General features: G+C 40.8%; 1 protein-coding gene across 4 annotated transcripts in view; it reads right to left on the bottom strand.

Annotated features, from left to right (window-relative positions):
• The window catches only part of SPATA5 (spermatogenesis associated 5), a 325,571-nt gene that overhangs the window by 49,144 nt on the left and 258,223 nt on the right, over positions 1–18,204 (bottom strand). For all 4 annotated transcript variants that reach the window (XM_019534019.1, XM_019534017.1, XM_019534018.1 and 1 more), the window contains one exon: positions 12,418–12,582. In XM_019534019.1, coding sequence (XP_019389564.1) covers positions 12,418–12,582 — 165 coding nt within the window. The remainder of the gene's footprint in view (positions 1–12,417; positions 12,583–18,204) is intronic.

The following is an 18,204-nucleotide window of genomic DNA, read 5'->3' as shown; positions in this document are numbered from 1 at the left end:
CCCACATCCCCCCACATCTTAGTGTCATCAGCAAATTTGAACAGGGTGCTTTTTACCCCCTCGTCCAAGTCACCGATGAAGATGTTGAATAGTGCGGGCCCGAGGACCGAGCCCTATGGAACCCCACTGCCCACATCCCACATGATTTACAGTGACTGAACACAGCTGAGACATAAGTCTTAAATGCCAAAGCCTTTGTACAAATAAAAGAAAGCAACTCTTGTTAAGATTAAAACTTATTTGTATTTCAACCATACACATTTAAAATTAGTCTATTATTCTACCTAGTTCATATCTTCTCAGTGATTTAGAAAGGCTTATTTGTCACAGCTACCACAAATTGCAGGAAACATGGGAATCATATTATGTCAATTATAGAGAAAAGTAAAGAAGCTAGACCAGTAAGAAGCTCGAGCTGCTGCTCCCATAATAAAATCTTCATGGAGACTAAGGCTTTCCTCCTAAAACTAGGCTCTAACATCACTATAACATTTCTGTAACATGGAAAATATTGATATCCAATGCTTACAATGGAAAATCCACAAACTAAAGAAAAAGCCAGACTATACAGCAACAATTTCTTCCTAAACCTGTGCAAGATTCCATGCAGTTAGTCCAACAAAAGAAATCTTATAAGCAAACCTTCACATACCAGCTTGGAGCTTATCAACGTAGTTACAAAAAATATTAAGTTTATGAAATACCTGAATCTTATGTCTACAGTTTTTACACAAGGGAAAGAAGAGTGGTGTGAGCAGGGACTCTTCTGGGAGGCCACAGCTAGGTTCTTCTAAGCTGCAGAAGGCAATGCTTATATAATGTCAAAAAATTGTTTCCCCTGTTTGTTTATTTTAGATTTAAGCCTCCCAGTTAGAGAGACCAAAATGAGTTTTCCTCTCTGCAATACACATGCAATAACTACTCTTTTGAAAATCCAACATTTAAGGTCATTACGAAAACAACAAAAATTAAATTAGTCAATGGATTTTAATAGCTCTATTTTTGAAGCCCCGAACAGTAACAATGGATCCCATCCATACTTACGTTTCTTTTGTTTTTATGATGTAGCCAACTGAGGAAGTAAGTGAAATACTGGGAGAATATTTATTTGCTAATGTAATATAATTCAAAAATATGTCTAGTATCAATAACATTAGTTGGAATGTGAACATTGGAAGTTCTGTCTGTTCTCAGACTCACAGCTAGGTGAATGTGTGCGAAATACAGATCTGCTTCTCAAATTGCTTAAGAATTATTGCTGCCTAACTTGATCTTAACAAAAAATCCGGCAACTCTAATATTGCCTTTCTAAGCTTACCCTACGTTGCAGTCTATTAGATACACTACCATATTTAGGTCAAAGAAGAGAAATTAAGGGAAAAACAAATTAAAGGGAAAAAATGAGGATATATCTTAAGCAGCCATTCCTTCATAAAAACTTGGTAAAACAAAATTGTGCAAGAATCATGAACTACTAGAAAGGAACAATGCATATAGCACTTGCAAACCCAAGTACATTTTCGTAGATGCTGATATATGATGGCTTTTAAAGTAGGAACCAAATTATACCTACATTAAAAGAAATTTACAGATAGAGCTGAATGGGCAGGGGGAATTATGACATGCCATACTTACAGCTGAAAACAACCAACTCAAAAAAAGTACCAGTGAACTGAACTGAACATTTACTTTTTTAAATACTATTTTTTTAATAAAATGAAAGTGATTGCAAATGAAACAGTCAATGGGCATTAAGTTCAAACATAGCTTTAATAATGAAAGATTTTTAAGTCTAATCTGCAGTTCAGTGCGTAAACAAGATATCCCTCATCAAAGGGCAGAATTGTTGATTTTGTCAGCTACAAGGATTAATTGGTAGGGTATCTGCACAACAGAAACAAATGGTTACGCTGATGACTGTGAATTGCAAACATCCTATATTATATATACAAAAACACACACACACACACACATACACACACAGTTCAATGAAATGCAAACAGGAAGCTATGCAATTAAAATACACTTCCTTTGTTCACAGGAACAACAGTGAAGTTTATTAAAGCAATCTGTTATAACCCTTCCTCCTCCTTTTTCAGATTCTTCTTTCCAGGGATATAGTTCCTCTTTCCTTTTTGTTGGTGTTTCTTCAAGCTTGACAGCAATTTAACTGGCACTGCACCAGAAATACAAGTAGGGCAGTACAAGGTGTTCCTGAGTATGGCTTAGTCTGGTATAAACATCCTATATGAATTAGCCTTCAGGTATTGTAATTTAAATGTTCTTTGTGCCAACCAAGGTAAAAATCTAAATCTATTAACCAGATATTACAATCCATGTGTACGTGCTACCTTTATTTTTTTGCTTTTTGTGTTTGGCCAGGTGGAGGGGTGAGTTGACAGATGGATTAAGGGAAAGGTAGAATGGAATGTATATGTCCCTAGCTATTAAGAGCCATAAAATATGAATATTAGTCTTTTATTTACTAGGTATTGGTAACAGACCTCATAACAGACTTCTTAGTAAAACTTCCTGCCATGCCTTAAAATCTAAGCCATAGAAGAAAGTAGAGTGGAGTTTTAAACGCATGGAAATATTTTTCTTTTTAGGAATATGCACAATAGTTTATGGAGTCAGCAGGAATGTTAGGTAAATATGTAGGGCCAGATCTTCTGCTATTGGACTTTGACAATCTCATTAATATCAAGAGAGCTACAACCACCTACACAAGCTGCATGCAGTTGAAGATCTGACCCTATAGTACTAGTTTCATTCTCAAAGCTCGTTCTCTATCCACTTGAACCCCTTTTTTGTGGCTTTGTGGTATTTTTTTTTTAGACCTTGCTCTAAACTCTACATCTATGATCAAGAAACTTATCAAACTCAGTCAAATCAAAACCAAGTTATTGCATTAGGCAAACTTAATTGTGAGCTACTGTGATACCTGTTTGCTCATAACAGCAAATGCCAGTTTCATTACTTTGAATCAAAACAATACTTCAGTGGCAGGAAAATCATTTTTTTATAGTAGGTACCCAGACTGTTCCTATATAAACGTTAGATTATGACAATAAAACACTTTAAAAAGTAGAAAAGAACCAGTGCTTTTGACTGATGTCTATTTTGTTGTATACCTGGCTTGCTGCAAACTCATTTTTGCTTTGAATTTCATGTGCTTGCCTTTGCAATAGCACGTGTGCTGAAAATGGATGATAAAAGAATTTTAGAACTTACTTGTATAATTTAATAAAAAGAGACAAAAGTCTACTGTAAATAACTTAAAAGCACAAAATTAAAGAGATAGAGAATACAGACACCCTAAAAGACTTATATCCTGGATTTCTCATCTCGTACTGATTTTAAACAGCAACTTGTATGTTTTCATTACAGGGAACATTGGCCGAATACAGGAGAAAAAAGGCAGCTGGTAGCAGAGCTGATTTCTGTCACTTCATAGCCCGGGGTAGGCAATTATTTGGGCCCAGGAGCCATACAGGGAGCTTTGCTGAGCTGTCAGGGGCTTGGTCAGCACCTCCAACCCCCCTCAGCAACATACCAAAACTCTCTATGGAGCTTTTGGAGGGTGAGGAGCAATGTTTGAGAGTGGGAGGGGTGGGTGAGGGCAGAATCATGAGGCCAGGGTGTGGGGCAGACAGCCCAGGCTTGGGTCCCAGGTGAAGCTGCGATCTGCTTCCTTCACAGCTGTACAGAGAGAGGGTACAAGGGGTGCTTGTGTGTGCGTGTCTGGGGGGCGGGCTGCCTGGGTGCTAGGTCCTGTGACTCAGCCAGAGATGAGGAGAGTAGGGGGTGGGGGGGGAGCACGCAACAGAGCTTGTCCAGGTGGTGCGGTCCATGGCTTCCCCTGCAGCACTCCACATGAAGCCATGCCCTGCCCAGGCAGCCTGCACCCACCGGCCTAGCCCTGCACCCTGTTCCCTGCGCTTCTCTATGCCCTTTGCCTCCAGCAGGAGCTACCTGGCTGAAGCTTCCCCCTGCCTACTCACCCAGGGTGGCACAGCAGGGGCAGGAGCCACCACTGGAGGCAAGGGGAGCAGAGCAGAACCCAGCTGACTGCAGCCACACTGATAACAGCTCCACTGGAAGCTGTGTGCACTGGCTGGGGCCTGGTCTGGTGGAGCTGCTTTGTTCCCCTTGCTTCCAGCTGCAGCTCCTCCTCCTGCTGCCCCACTCTGAATAGCAGGAGAGATTCAGCTGGGCAGCTCCTGCCTCAGTGAGCCAGGCTCTGGCTCCAGCTTCCAGCTGCACCCACTCCACTCACTTGCAGGTGGCTGCTCATTGTGCACACATGCTTCTGTTATGCTTGCAGAGGATTTTTGATAGAGATATGGTAAGGTGGGAAAGTGGAGGAGAAGAAGGGGAAGGAGACAACCAATACAACCTTACACAACAAACTCTGACAGTCGGTGCTTTGGTGAAACTTTCTGGAAAATATGAGCTTAATCCTTTTAGTAAGAAGCTGTTCTAGCACTGGGGTACTGCTTGTCTGGATGTTGCCAGGGCTATGAGCCCTTCTTTTCACATCTTTGTCCACAGGCATGTCTCAGAAAGCTTTTCCCTCTTCCTTTGGGCTAGGGACAGAACGATTTATGTGATCAGAAACCAGTTTAAACCTGTAGCTGAACAGAAGTTCAGCAAATATAAACTGGTTTCCAAATGGCTGAACTCAGTTTAAGATCAGCCTGAATGGATGTAGTATCAGTCTTAACTGATTTAGGTTAATCTGGTCTATGGAACATGTCGCAGATCCCCTCCCAACTCAATTACGTCACAGTCCTTCATATCCCAGGAGCCTGTGCAGGGGGGCAGGCTAGCCTCTGCCAGTGCTTCTCTGCTCTACCCAGCTGGGCTGGCTCTGCCCCATGCGGTCACAGAGCAGGACATGGGGGCAGGAAGTAGGGGAAAGGAGACCCAACCTAGCCTGGTCTCCTCCCCCTTCAGCTGGGGCCAGTCCAACTGGGAGTGGCCCCAAGCCATGAGGGTCCTCCATCTCCTCCAGGCCAGCTGCACAGCCCTGCCCCTTGACAGTCTCTGCCTCCAACCTGAAGCGGGGAGGCAGGAACAGAGCCCTCCTGCCACATGGCCTTGGCTCTGGGCCAGCATGGGAGGCGCCTGCACGGTGGAGAGGCTTCCCCTGCCCTGCTACCGAACACTCCTGTTCCTGCTGTCCAGCACAAGTCTCTGGGCTGCCTGCCATGTCTTGCTGGCTACAACTGGGACAGGGCTCTGGCAGGATGCATGAGGTGGCCCAGGGGGCTTACACCAGGCAGTGGCAGGGACAGGAGCACTCCATACAGGGAAGGATCAGGCTCCACTGCCTGACGCAAGTCTCCCAGGCTGCCTGGCATGTTCTCCTGGAGCCCAGTACCAGTGGCAGCTAGCAAGATATGCCAGGAGACCCAGGAGGCTCATGCTGGGCAGTGGAGCATGATCCTTCCCTATATGGAGTGCTCCTATCCCTGCCACCACTCACTGCAAGCCTCCTGGGTCACCCAACAGGTCCTGCCAGCTGCTGTTGGTGCCAGGCTCTAGAGGGACATGCTGGGAGGCCCAGGGGCTTGTGCCAGGTGGCGAGACATGGCCCTGCCCTTTATGGGTCGTCAACATCCCTGCAGCCTGGCGCAAGCTCCCCAGGTCATTCAGCACAGCCCTCCAGAGCCCAGGACCTTGCCCCCCCTGCAGCTCAGGCAGATCCCAGGCTTGCTGGGGGAAATCCCCAGAGGCCTAGGGCTCTTCCCACATGGGCAGATGCCTGGCTCAGGACCAGCATGGGACAGAGGACTGTTTCTCCCCCCTGTGGGGGGACAGCAGGGTGTTGGGGGGGATGTGCCAGCCAGTCGATCAGGGATGGCCCAGTAATGGTTGGCAGGCTGGGAGGCATGCTAGAGCACGCCCTGCCTTTTGGCCTCTACCAGTGCAGGCTTCTGCCTGTCTTTCCCAACTCAGAAGTAAATGTCTATTCTGTTCATTATCAGTTCAATCTACGCAGCTTAGGAAAAGACTGAATTGACTCCATCTTGGGCTTTTTGACGGTCTGTACATAGCCCGAATGACTGGAGGAAAACATTCTAAGCTATCCTCTTTCCAGCTCTCAGAGAAACAGCTCATCCTCTCTACTGCTAGGTGGATTATACTCACACTACCTCTTCCCGAAGCTGAAGTAGGACCTAGGTGCTAAGATGATCAACAGAGTCAAGATGATAGCATATGCAATATCAGAGCTTTAGGATTAAGTAGGGAGTTTATGGATTGTTCATTTGGATTTTATGCACCTAACCAGCAACTAAATTGTACTTAAGGTGTCTAAATGTCTTCTTTGGATCTCACCCATACTTCCTTAAATTTTTTTTTATGGGATTCACCTCATGTATCCTGAACAATGATATTCTGAAAACATCTTGACTGCCAGCTATTTCCTCACCTTCCATCCACTGGTGCCAAACATACATCCTCAGAGCTCATAAAAGTGAGTAGGAAGATGGTGGTCCCACCTTACCTTTATTGGATAGAATCTAAATCTTTTTCTTTCCAGTCCACCCACGCAAAAAAAATTCATTCACAATGACAGAAATTAATAGTTTCGATGTATCATTCCAAGAGAAACTTAAAAGGTACATGTGGGGTGATCAGCACCTTAGTCTTGCTATTTTGTAATCTTATGTGGTTCCCCATTCTAAAACAATCTGTACATAAAAATATTGTAACTTGATGTTGAGCTAAATGCACCTTCAATGAATACTAAAGCAAGAGTGGGCAACCCCTGGCACAGGTGCCAGAGCATGGTTTGTGAAAGCAATTTGCTCAGCACGCGCAACTCGGGGTATATGGTGAGGAAAGGGCCACAAGGATCACGCCTTTTGTGGCTCCCCCACCATCTGCCCTGACACACCAACATCTTACAAGTTGAGGTTGCAGGTGTTTTTGGCACTGCCCAAAAACGCTGCTGACCCCTGTACTAGAGTTATCTGTAAGGTCAGGTCTAAATAACTTTGGTCATGGACAAAACATTAATATTGTCCACCAAGCATCTTCTCTCACAAATTTACTTGAAAATACAAGTATCTGTCATGATATCTTAAAAGATGCAATTCAGAGTCTAATCTTAGGAAGTCAGAGATCTGTAAGATGCAGAACATGCTCAGCTGTAAATGACCTAAATGGGAGCACTCAGAATCTTCAGAATTGGGACATTACAGCTGAAACTTTCCTGCTTCAAAATGAACCATCTGAGATTCAGGTACTAGGGTGACTACAGGAGCAAGACGTTTACAAGTTTAAACCAAATGCAAAAATGCATTTTCCCCATATATGAAAACTTATGGTGCAGGATATACAATGTGAAAGGGATCTTCTTTCCTATGATTCATCCACATTTCCCCTGAAATTTTTCTTTGTGTCCTCAACCAGTCTCAGCCTTACATCATTTCTGACCACCGCATAGGCTTGATTCAGCGTCCAGATTAAATTTAACTGAAGAGCCCATTAGAAGATTGACCTGTTTAAGAATTGCAAGTATAAAGACTTTGTATCACTTTGTTCTTTATCCCAACCTCTCCCATCTTTAGAGTGCATGCTTCACTGGGAAGGTAATTTCATTTGTTCAACTACTTATGCCCATTATCTGCTGTTGTGTTGTTCACAACATAATCCTCTATTATTAGCAAGTTGGCTTCTTTCATATGGTTAGAAGGCATTTATTTAGAAGTTCAGATTTAAAAATAAAAAAATCCATCACATTAAAATAAAGCAGCCCTTTGTATTTTGGAATGAATATGCAAACTGCTTGACCATGTGCATTGCTGCAAAGTTTCTTTTTTGGCACCAAATTATCTTTCATGTGAGCCACAGTGAAACTTGGTTGGCGTTTTGTTTTGCATGTTCTACGTTTACTCTGGGAGTTACTGGAAAGAAAGAAAGGTACTTTTACATCAATTCTTCAGCTTCAACTGAGTACAAATGAAAGATTTATGTCTCTCTCTCGTTACTATTGTTTCCTATAAGCATAGAAACTGATATTCCATACAGATGATGCCAGCCGTTTCTCTCATGCCACCAACTGCTCTTCATTTATTTAAAAATAAACTCTCTTATAAACTCATTTTTCATTAACATACCTGTCCAAAGGAGACATCATTGGTATCATTTCTAACCAGATCTAAGTTAAAACAATCCATGTGCCACTTAAAGTGCTGCTCACTGTCTTCTTTGCAGCTCTTGCCTTCTAAATTTAAATACACATGTTATTTTGTGTTGGGGCTCAGGTAATGAATGGCAACTTCCTCGCCCTTTGATTTTTCCCCCTTATTTATCCAACTATTTTCTTAAATGTTATTTTAACTGCAGAAACGATGGTCTCTGTCCCCACTGTTCTCCATTCACAAATCAAATTCCAAGCACTGAAACTTCAGGTAATTCCTTTCCTTATTTAGGCTGTGAAGAAAAATGGTAAGTCCATTTTTTTCCAAATTCAAACCTACAGAAAACATCATTCTTTATATTTGTAAAAGTAGTAGTTCCTCCTCCTGTATGCCAATATGTGTTCCAGCTACATCCCCGCTTCTTTGAGACCATACAATTTCAGTATTACAGGATAAGTAAAATGATAGCAGGTATTTTGTTTTTATTTCCACTAGCGCTTTGGGGGCTTTGGCTGTTTGTATTTTCTATTACAGTGCTGTAAGAGTGATGTTGTAGCTGTGATGGTCCAGAAATTATGTGAGAGGCAAAGATTTCTTAGGGTTATATTTTTTATTGGACAAACTATGTAGCTGGGATAAAGTTAGACTAGAGAAAATAGGAAATGATTAAGAAAACCTCACTTGAACCATGTCTGACCAGGAAAGTAAGCTCTTATTAAGGCCTGTCATATATTTCAAGACTTCATGGAAGAAAATGAGTGAGATTTAAGGAACTTAGGTTAACTAGCAAGTGATTTTTTAAAAAGTTATGGGTTCTGACTTTAAAATGTTGGTTTTGACTGCAGGAAGTATAGTTAAAAATAAATCGTATAAACTACTGAAAGTTGTGCCTAGAACACCTTGGTCTGGGGCACTAGAATGAAAACCACCCTAGGAAATGTTATGACTAAATTGCCATATAATATAGTGATTTTTTTTTTCTAAACAGAACTTTTAGGAACTTTGGAAAGCTGGCCTAAAACCTTGCTTATGTATATCACATTAACACAGAAACACCAAAAAATGGTTTATAAGCACAAATTCTTTTGTAACTAGAGATGCTGTTACATTAACCCTTGTTAAAAGGTAAAAATGCTGAAAATAACTTTGTGAAAGATTAGGTAATTTACGATCCTTTTTTGCTTTTTTTTTTTTTTATTAGATCCAATGAGTACTTCTCAATTTCTCCTCCCTGATACTGCTAGAAGCTTCAGCGATGTCAAGACGGAAATAACGTAAGCACTATTTATTCTTCTCATTGTTTCCTATGGCTTTGTTGTGTCCAGGGGCAGCAGCCCTGAGGATCTTTAACAGAACTTCCTAGAAGAGAACTGTGATTGAAGGGACCAACTCCCCACCAGAAATATGAAGCATCAAGGGAGACAATAAGTCAACCTAAGAACATGACAAGGCAGATAGTTGGTTACTACAGACCTTTCATGAGAGAAAACAGACCTTCCTTGTGAATGACTTGTTCCTAGCAGCTGCATGAAAAATTTGCCTGTGTTCTTGACAGAAGGAGGAATGCCTTAGGGAGGAGTGGAGGAAGAAGCCAGAGAAGTCTCTTTGGGGTGGGAGGGAATGCTTTTCTGTGTTGGTTCCTGACTCCTAGAATGCTTTATTCTTCTTCTAACCATCCTTGGCATGGGAGAGGAAGCCAATCTTACTATTTAAAAAAAGTTCTAAGTATGACTTTATACCACTTGTACTTTAAGCTGTATCTATAGGAGTTCACTTGAGACACCGTAGGAGCTACAAGCACATATATACTGAGTATAAACATGAGGCTGCACTAGGGAATGACATAAGAGGTTACGGTCATTTTTTAAACCAAACTTCTCCACAACTTAGGAGTGCTCAGATATAGGGTTTGGCTTAGACCCATATTGCTGAGTTACTAAATACTTAACATATGACTGACCCCCCCAAGGGTGTTTTTTGATTTTTGCACTTCACTTAGAAGGGGAAGGAAGAAACTTCACAATTCACTTATGGATCTTGCTCTCGCAAGTTATGTCCCACTCCTTTCACTGTAAAGCTGTAAAAATAAATACATTTTGTTCTCTCTCTTTTATATATCTGTTATATATTCATTAAGAGGTACAAATTGTAAGTGGTAAGAAAAAGATACAAATATCAGATATGAAAAATGCCAAGCATAAAGTCTCTATGCATGCTAGACTGTTTTACTTCAGCTCATTCTGGGATAGAGCAAGACACCTCTATGAGAAGTTCCCTATTTATACAGCATATTAACAGTCACAAAAACAAGTATTTCCCATTTTATCGGTAAACAAAGGATAGAACAGTAGATATGGGAACTTGCCATTCAGCAGCGGAAACTATTTGTAAAGCTGGGAAACTGGAGACACCAGGAAGAAAAGGCTTAATGAAACGGGGCAGAGTCTGTGCCAACCGTCAGATTTTTTACATGTACTTCCAAGTAACACTTACTGAGAAGTTCTCTCTGTACTGCTCTGTCACAATTGCAACACTTCTTTGAATGATGCAAAATAAAGATAATATGATCATAACTCATGTTATGATAAATGCTACTGTAAAAATAGTTTATTCCTGCTACTAGTCTTTAGATGCAATCAGTGATTGATTAAGTAATTTAAGGTTTGATTTCATATAAAGCCACAGCCAGGGGACAGTTTCTTTTCTGTAATCATCAGCTAAATTACAGGAACCTTCCATTACTGCTTTGGATAAGCTAGATCTAACAGGATCTCCCCAGAAATGTTTTCAATTAAACGATCCTTTCTCCAGCACTTGCACTCTGGAGAGAGGGTAGTTTAACATACATATTTCTTAATTGTTTTTAACCTTTTCAGAGGCTTAAAATTTAGACAAATTTGGATGAATTCTCACAAGAATGGCAAATGTCATATCACTGACAGCAAAGTGATGATGACAAGTCTGCTCCAAAGCATGGAGTTCCCCAACAAAACGGATGTAACATTTTTTTTTTAAAGAGAGAAAAACAACATATTTTTCCTGGTTTTATTCTCAGGCAGACCTCTAGCAAGGACAATTTTAGCCTGATCAATCAAAAGGAAATGAAAATGAGATCCTATAATAGAAAGCTTTAGGTAACCTTAACTACAGATTGCCTACAGTGCTAGTTATGTCTATAAAACCACAAATGCAGTGCTAGTTATGCCTATAATAACAGTGTTAGTAGTGTCTACTTACAGGTGGCTGATACTTTCCATCATTAGACTCAGACCCCTCTAACACCACAACCACTAAGCACCTCAACAAATAAACCTGGTACTTTTAATATAGATACATATAAACAAACCTGGTATGTTTAATATATTCATCCCCTCCCCTGAATCCCAGATATCAAATAAGGCATTTTAAGGGGAAATAAAAAATTCTTCCTGAACACTGTACATGACTGGCAGAAGCATGGGATTAATACAGCATAATACAGTGCAATGAGTATTCTACACATATGAATAATTCAGAGCCAGGACTAACAAGGAAAGGAAACCTAATCCAGAAAGAGCTATCACAACTACTAAGCCTAGCAACTGCACAAACACTACTGTAGTATGCCCTAAAATATAAACCTAAGAATTTCTTCAAAGCACAAACTCATAATATGTAACTTGGGATATTGCAAGCCCATCACCCCAGCACAGAACTGCAACACTCAACATCCTCTGTCTTGTACTGAGACTACTTTTTCTAGTTTTAGTTTCAGCCTCCAAATCTGACCCCTTTGTGGAAAGATATTTTCTAGAAAGAAAATGTGTAGTGTTCCCTCAAAGAGTTCCCCACATTGTTTTGTAGTTCTTTGTCCTTTACATAGAATAGGCTAATGATCATACCTCCAAATAGGAAAGATCTTCAGAGATCAGCAGGAAGCTGAGTTCAGCTGTCCAGAGGACCCATACCGTCTCACCACTTTTGTCACTTTTCACTATCTCTCCCACAATATAATTTCAGCGGGGTCATCTTACCTCTGCTCCCCCTTTGACCAGGGCTATTCTTGAAACTGCTCCTGGAATAGCGACTTCATGTTGGATTATCTTTCTGGCAAATCACCAAGGAAGTGCACATAAAGAAAGGGCACTGTATTCTCACATATATTTGTCTTCACAATTTCCTTCACTTACGTGAACTGATCTTAATTAAAGTTGTATTTTTTTTTCAAAGATAGCTCTATGTTTTCACTCCTGAGCCATTTGGAGAATAGAAATTATTTTACCTCTGCTCCTGAATACTTGTGTGTGTGCTGAACGAGGTCCTTCAAGCAGACTTCATCACTGATGGGCATTGATTGAAACTGAAGTTTAAAAATCTCTTGACGAGTGGTTTCATCTGGCAAGGGGATGTAGATGATTCTGTCAAGTCGTCCAGGTCTCATCAAAGCCTGTTATGAGAACAGCATACAAATCAGACAACAAAATATGGAACAAGTCAACAATAAGATAATTTCTCTCTTTCCCACTAACAGTTAGGTCATAAATAGACAGTGTTATTCTCAGATGTTAGAGCTTTCCAGTAAATGAAAAGAAACCGATCCTAGCTATTGAAATTATATGAGTTACCATTTTTAAGAAGCAGAACATTTTCCTAAAAATTTCAGACTTGTTTAATTGAAGCTGGAAAGTTAAAACTTAGCTTATGAGCCATTGTCTTTTTTCCCCACATCTCCTCTTCAGTTAAGAGTACATCAGTAAAGACAGAAAATATAAATAATACATAAATTTACTATTTTACATTGTGGTATGATCTTGCTAGCTCTTTAAAAATTTATAGCAAGAAAAGGTATCCTTTCACTTTTTATTACTTAGAAAAGGTAATGGTGAGCAGTACCATCCAATGGCTTTGAATTTTAACTGAGAAATTGATTTCAAGAACTATAGGTTAGTGTATTTGACTATCAATGTAAGTTGCTCTGAGAGGAATGTTTTCCTGATGTGCTACAAAGCAACTTAAAATTAAACAATGGAAAATAGTTACAAGTTGCACCCCTAATTTTGCAGTCTTATGCATATGCATAACTATGAATTTCTAATAGCCATTTTGTGCTCAGTAGAACTACTCATAGCATGTAAAGCTAGGAGTGCTCTTCAGTCTTTGCAAGAGCATAAGAACATGTGGTGCAATGGCACAATAAACTAAGGCAATAGTAACACCAAAATATATAAATGCATAAAAGATAAAATATAAATAAGAACAGAAAAAAGGAAAATAAACCCCATCCCTAACTACAAACTGAAAAATATCCATATAAAATAAATAAAGCCTCCCACCCCACAATTTAAGTATCCTGTTTTTTTCTAAAGGCAAAAAAAAAAGTCCAAGTCTTTTATGTAAAATTTCTAAGCTGAATAATGGCCCAAATTCTGAGGCCCTCATTCAAGCAAAACTCATATGGGAGGCAATGGGAATTCTGTCTGTGTCAGGACCTCTGCATTATGTTATAAGGAAGTCAAAAATATTTTGGAAGCCAACTCTTTAAACATTTGAGGTGAAAGGGAATCATTTCTATGTTTTTAGAAAAGTCTTCCATATTTTTGGAAATTGTTTATTTTTTTTTTTTAAAGTTTCATTAGCTCATAAAGAACATCCATTTCAGGGAAACATATAACCCAAGTGCATGCAAATACTATTTAAAATACATTTTTAACTGAACCATGTTTATAAGTTTCAGTATATAACCTAAATTGTTTTTATGTTATGGTTCTCCCTTGGGCAGTGTGGTTTGAGTTCCAGATGACTTGAGATACTGCACGGTTGTCCTGGGCTGTCAGCCAGTAAGTCTTTTCCCAGCCTAATCATGTCAGTGAAAGTCATAGTGAAAAAAATAGTAGGAAAGAGCCTTCCTTCCTACACAGCATTGATCAAGTTAACACCCTTCCTAGAGTTTCTTTAAAAAGACTGCTATGATGCTTCAGGCTGGAAAAATGTACCCTGAATGTTAAGAGATGTCCTGTTATTTTTAAAACAAACCATGACAATTCTCAACTACAGAAAGTGTACTAGAGTACATTGTACCCCATCTAGCTATCCACAGGAGCACCCATGGCTTCACTTAGGGACTCAACAAGCTAAAGAGACAATGCTGCATGTTTTATACTCCAGCATCTAAATCATTTATATTAGGGCACTTCCATGTTCTGCCAACACATTTGAAGGAAGAACGTGCATATTTCACGACTAGGCTGCGAGGGGTGGCATCATACTGCAACTGTATTTCTTCTGTTCTTAAGAAAATGCCTATAACTAATCCTATCACCTACCAAAAACAGAGAATGTTCACACGAGTTCAATGGTGTACTTCACTTAAATCAGGGCAGATTTAAATTAGGAAGCCTACTTAATTAGGACATTTCCTAGGAAGACAATTTAGCTGAAAGCCCAATGCTGCTGATACAGTTAGTAAAATCTTCCGGCTTCAAGGGGATTCAGTCATCTGGTACCAACTAGGAAAGTGGTACTAATTTAGTAGATGTTAAGAGTTATGAACCCCAAAAAATGACAAAGCCAGTAGGGAAATACAGATTGCCCAAGCGAGGGACTAACATAGGAGGGATGGGGGGTGAGGAGGGGAACGCAGCTAGGTTACAGAAAATACAATGTTAGCCAACTAAGGCACTAAATTCTAAGATGTGGTATTTTAAAACAGGAGAAGAACTACTTCACAAAGTTCAAAATGGAATACAGAGACTATAACATTAATGCTATAACATTAACATTATAGTTAATATTAATCCATTAAAGTTCAAAATGGAATCCAGAGATGATAACATTTTTCACTTGGTCTTCACAGAATGCTTGAATGGTTGTGTTTTCAAAGAAACCTTGAGGCCCATCTGACGTGCAGTTAGGGCCTACCAGCTTTTCTGGCCAACAACATACCATCATGTCTGGCTGCCTTTGACACACATAGCCTGAATGACTGTGCTAGACTAATTGGCACAAGTCTAGGGCTTGATCTTAGGTTTCTGGAGCTGCAATGAAATCCCTTCAGTGCTCCATCACTCCTAAATGGTGGCTCAAGCAAAAAATACTGACACATTTTGATAAACTCTTTACCATATTTTCTACTTAAAAGGCAAAGTATTGTTAAATTTGTATTTCTGTAGTGCTTAAAGGCCTCAGCTAGGACAGTGCCCCATTGTACTAAGAAGCATACAAAAGTGAAAGCTAGTTTGAGCTCTGAAGAACTGGCAGCTTAAACTGACAAGACAGACAAATGGCAGTGCTGCTGTAATCCCTGTTTTAGAGAGGAGGAACTGTGTTACAGAGTGATTAACAGTCAAAATCTTTTCTGCATTTTTTCTCTGCATGAGACCACAGGAGTAGGTGACCCACAGAGTACATTCGCCAAGTCTGAGGCCTGAAAAATTCTACCCCAATCTCCTAATCTCAGCTCATATCATCTCTAAACTACAAAAAATAGCTGTGGCAAGAGGTTTCAGTATTGAGCCCTGATTTCAGAAGAATGAAGGCCTGAAAAGGCAGGTACTTACTACCTCTGCACTTCATGAGATGGGGGCTATGAATCTCACCTGCCTCCCAAAAATCTTACTTTATCCAATATCACGTTCCAAAAAATCATCTATCCAGCTGACTGGTGATATAGAACACAAACTTAAAGCCTTGTTACACATTGGAACCATACTTGCATATGAGAAAGAAGAAAAGGGCCACAGACAGGCGATCATTTCTACTGGTAAGAATTTCTCTGAAACTGTTACTGGTAGAAAAATAGCCCAGGAGCTGGAGTGTACATGTATTCCAGTCCTCTGGACAGGGACCTACACAGGCAAGCTCTCCAGCCAGGTACCACTAGAGGGGCTGCTTTCTGGCCACCCCCATCCTTAGGGAAGCCCATTAATTGATAACGTATTCTGTCCCCAAGCTGGGAGGGGGACAGAGTGCCAATATGCAGCCTCCCAGCTTTGAACAGTCTTGTGTTCAGCAATGCATGGATTGAGGGGTAGGGACAACCTCCCTGACCCTGTCTCCTTGGCATTTAAAGCCCATGGGGTCACGAGCTGTGGTGGAGGGGGAAAGGGGTTGTGATTTAAAGCCAGCGAGGCTGAGAACTGGGGCAGCACTAGCTTCCCCAACCTGAGTTCCCAAACCCAAGAGCTTTGACATCTTTGCCTGTGCCACTCAGCTTGGCAGTGGGGGCAAAGGAAAGCCGGACAGGGCTAGAAATTGGGTTTGGGAACAGCCTCCCAGAGACTGGGTCCAAATCCTGAGTCCTTTGCAATCCCTACCCCTGCTGCCCCACTGGGCAGAGCGGTGAGGATAGCAAGGGGAAGCTGACAGCCGCCAGCTTTGAATATGCTGCCCGAGAGATAGCTTCCCCGTGCAATTTAAGAACCAATGCCCACAGCCCCCAATAGCAGACCTGAGGGACAATAGGGCCGAACCACCCACCTCTGACTAAATGCTAAGGAGAAGCTCATACACTGAACATCACTGCCTTTGTTAAAAACAACACAATTCGTGGATACGAATGGTGAAATTTACTTTAGGATACATCTGTGAATTCTCATGAGACACCAAATATATCCAAAGTATAAATTCATTAGTTTGGTGGACAGAGATGTAAGAGTGCTTCTGTGTCCTACTACGAAATTTTCATCAACATTCCCAACATCATTTACAAATATAATTTAAAACTGATGGCATAATGATTAAAAAGTCTGCATCTCTTTACTCCCCGGCCTGCTTTTCCTCTATAACAGAGGTTCTCAGATTGTGCTCTGTGGACCAAACTCCGTTCAGGTGGTGGTCCGCAGAAAGCCTGTGGAATAATCGAGAATATCTGTACTTGGCCCTGCACTTAATTTATTTTTTCTGATGACGGAGATTAAGTGGTCCGCTGAGACCCTCAGCAATTTTCAAGTGGTCCAAGAAAAGAAAAAGTTTGAGAACCACGGCTCTATAAGATTATCTTTCCCCACTTCTAAATCTTGATAATCCCTCTCATTTTATTTTTTTTAAACTCTATAATCTGCTCAGCAATAACACAGACTTAAGGCTAGGACACTTCTTGAAGCCGTTCTTATGGTAAAACATGATCAGCGGTTACACTGTGTTCTCTACAAAGCTAACTCAACGTCACATGTAAATCTTTACAATAGAAACTATCTACATCTATGTTTAATATAGTTCAGCAGTCCATTGGAAGGGAATGATTCCTTACCCTATAGCAACTGTGGAAGTAAAACATTTCTGACACACACCGAATGTACTCAGCTAGATTACTATTATTCTGAATTGCCAATATGATGATTTTTTTTTCTATTTGTAAGAGTACAAAGAGACTCCTACTCTGCAAAGAAAATTCTTTAAAACAGTACACAGCAGTCTCCATGAGTCTTCTTCATCTGCCCAGTATCCAGTTTGTCAGATGCAACAACTATGCATGCTGTGGTGCAGTATCAGACTGGGATTCTGTGGGTATGTCTACACTATATGTTTACTGCAGTTGTTGCCCTGTGGGGTCAGGCTAATTCTCAGGATCTTAATATTGCGCTGTTAGACAGGAGGGCATGACACAATTGCACATATACAAACACACAAATCAATTAGGTGCATACATACGCACACTACCAGGTCAGGCACATACACATCCAAACCAGCCTAGGCACATGCATACCTATCACCAATTCAAGCACATACACTATACACCACAAAAGTTAGACACAGATCACTAATTCGTATATCATGCACACAATGACATATATATATACATACACACACACACACACACACACACTAGTTCACACACATACAACTCACCTACACATACACACAGGTAAGTTCCTAATTTGGATGGTACAGTGTGTGTGTGTGTGCGTGCTTGGGGTACCTGGGACACTTGGGGGAAGGTGCAGGTGAGAGAGAGAGTTAAAGTGCAGGGAGTGAAAGTTGCCAGAACCGGGATTAGAACTGGTAGACTACAGATAAGCTGGCTGAGGAACTGAGGCTGGGGTTTACTTAAGGTAGACTGGGGCTGGAAATT

This window comes from Crocodylus porosus, unplaced genomic scaffold (assembly GCF_001723895.1).
Source record: "Crocodylus porosus isolate Cpor-Errol unplaced genomic scaffold, CroPor_comp1, whole genome shotgun sequence".
NCBI lineage: Eukaryota > Metazoa > Chordata > Crocodylia > Crocodylidae > Crocodylus > Crocodylus porosus.
The sequence above is the reverse complement of the archived record's forward strand: the minus strand, read 5'-3'. Positions and strand labels throughout refer to the sequence as shown.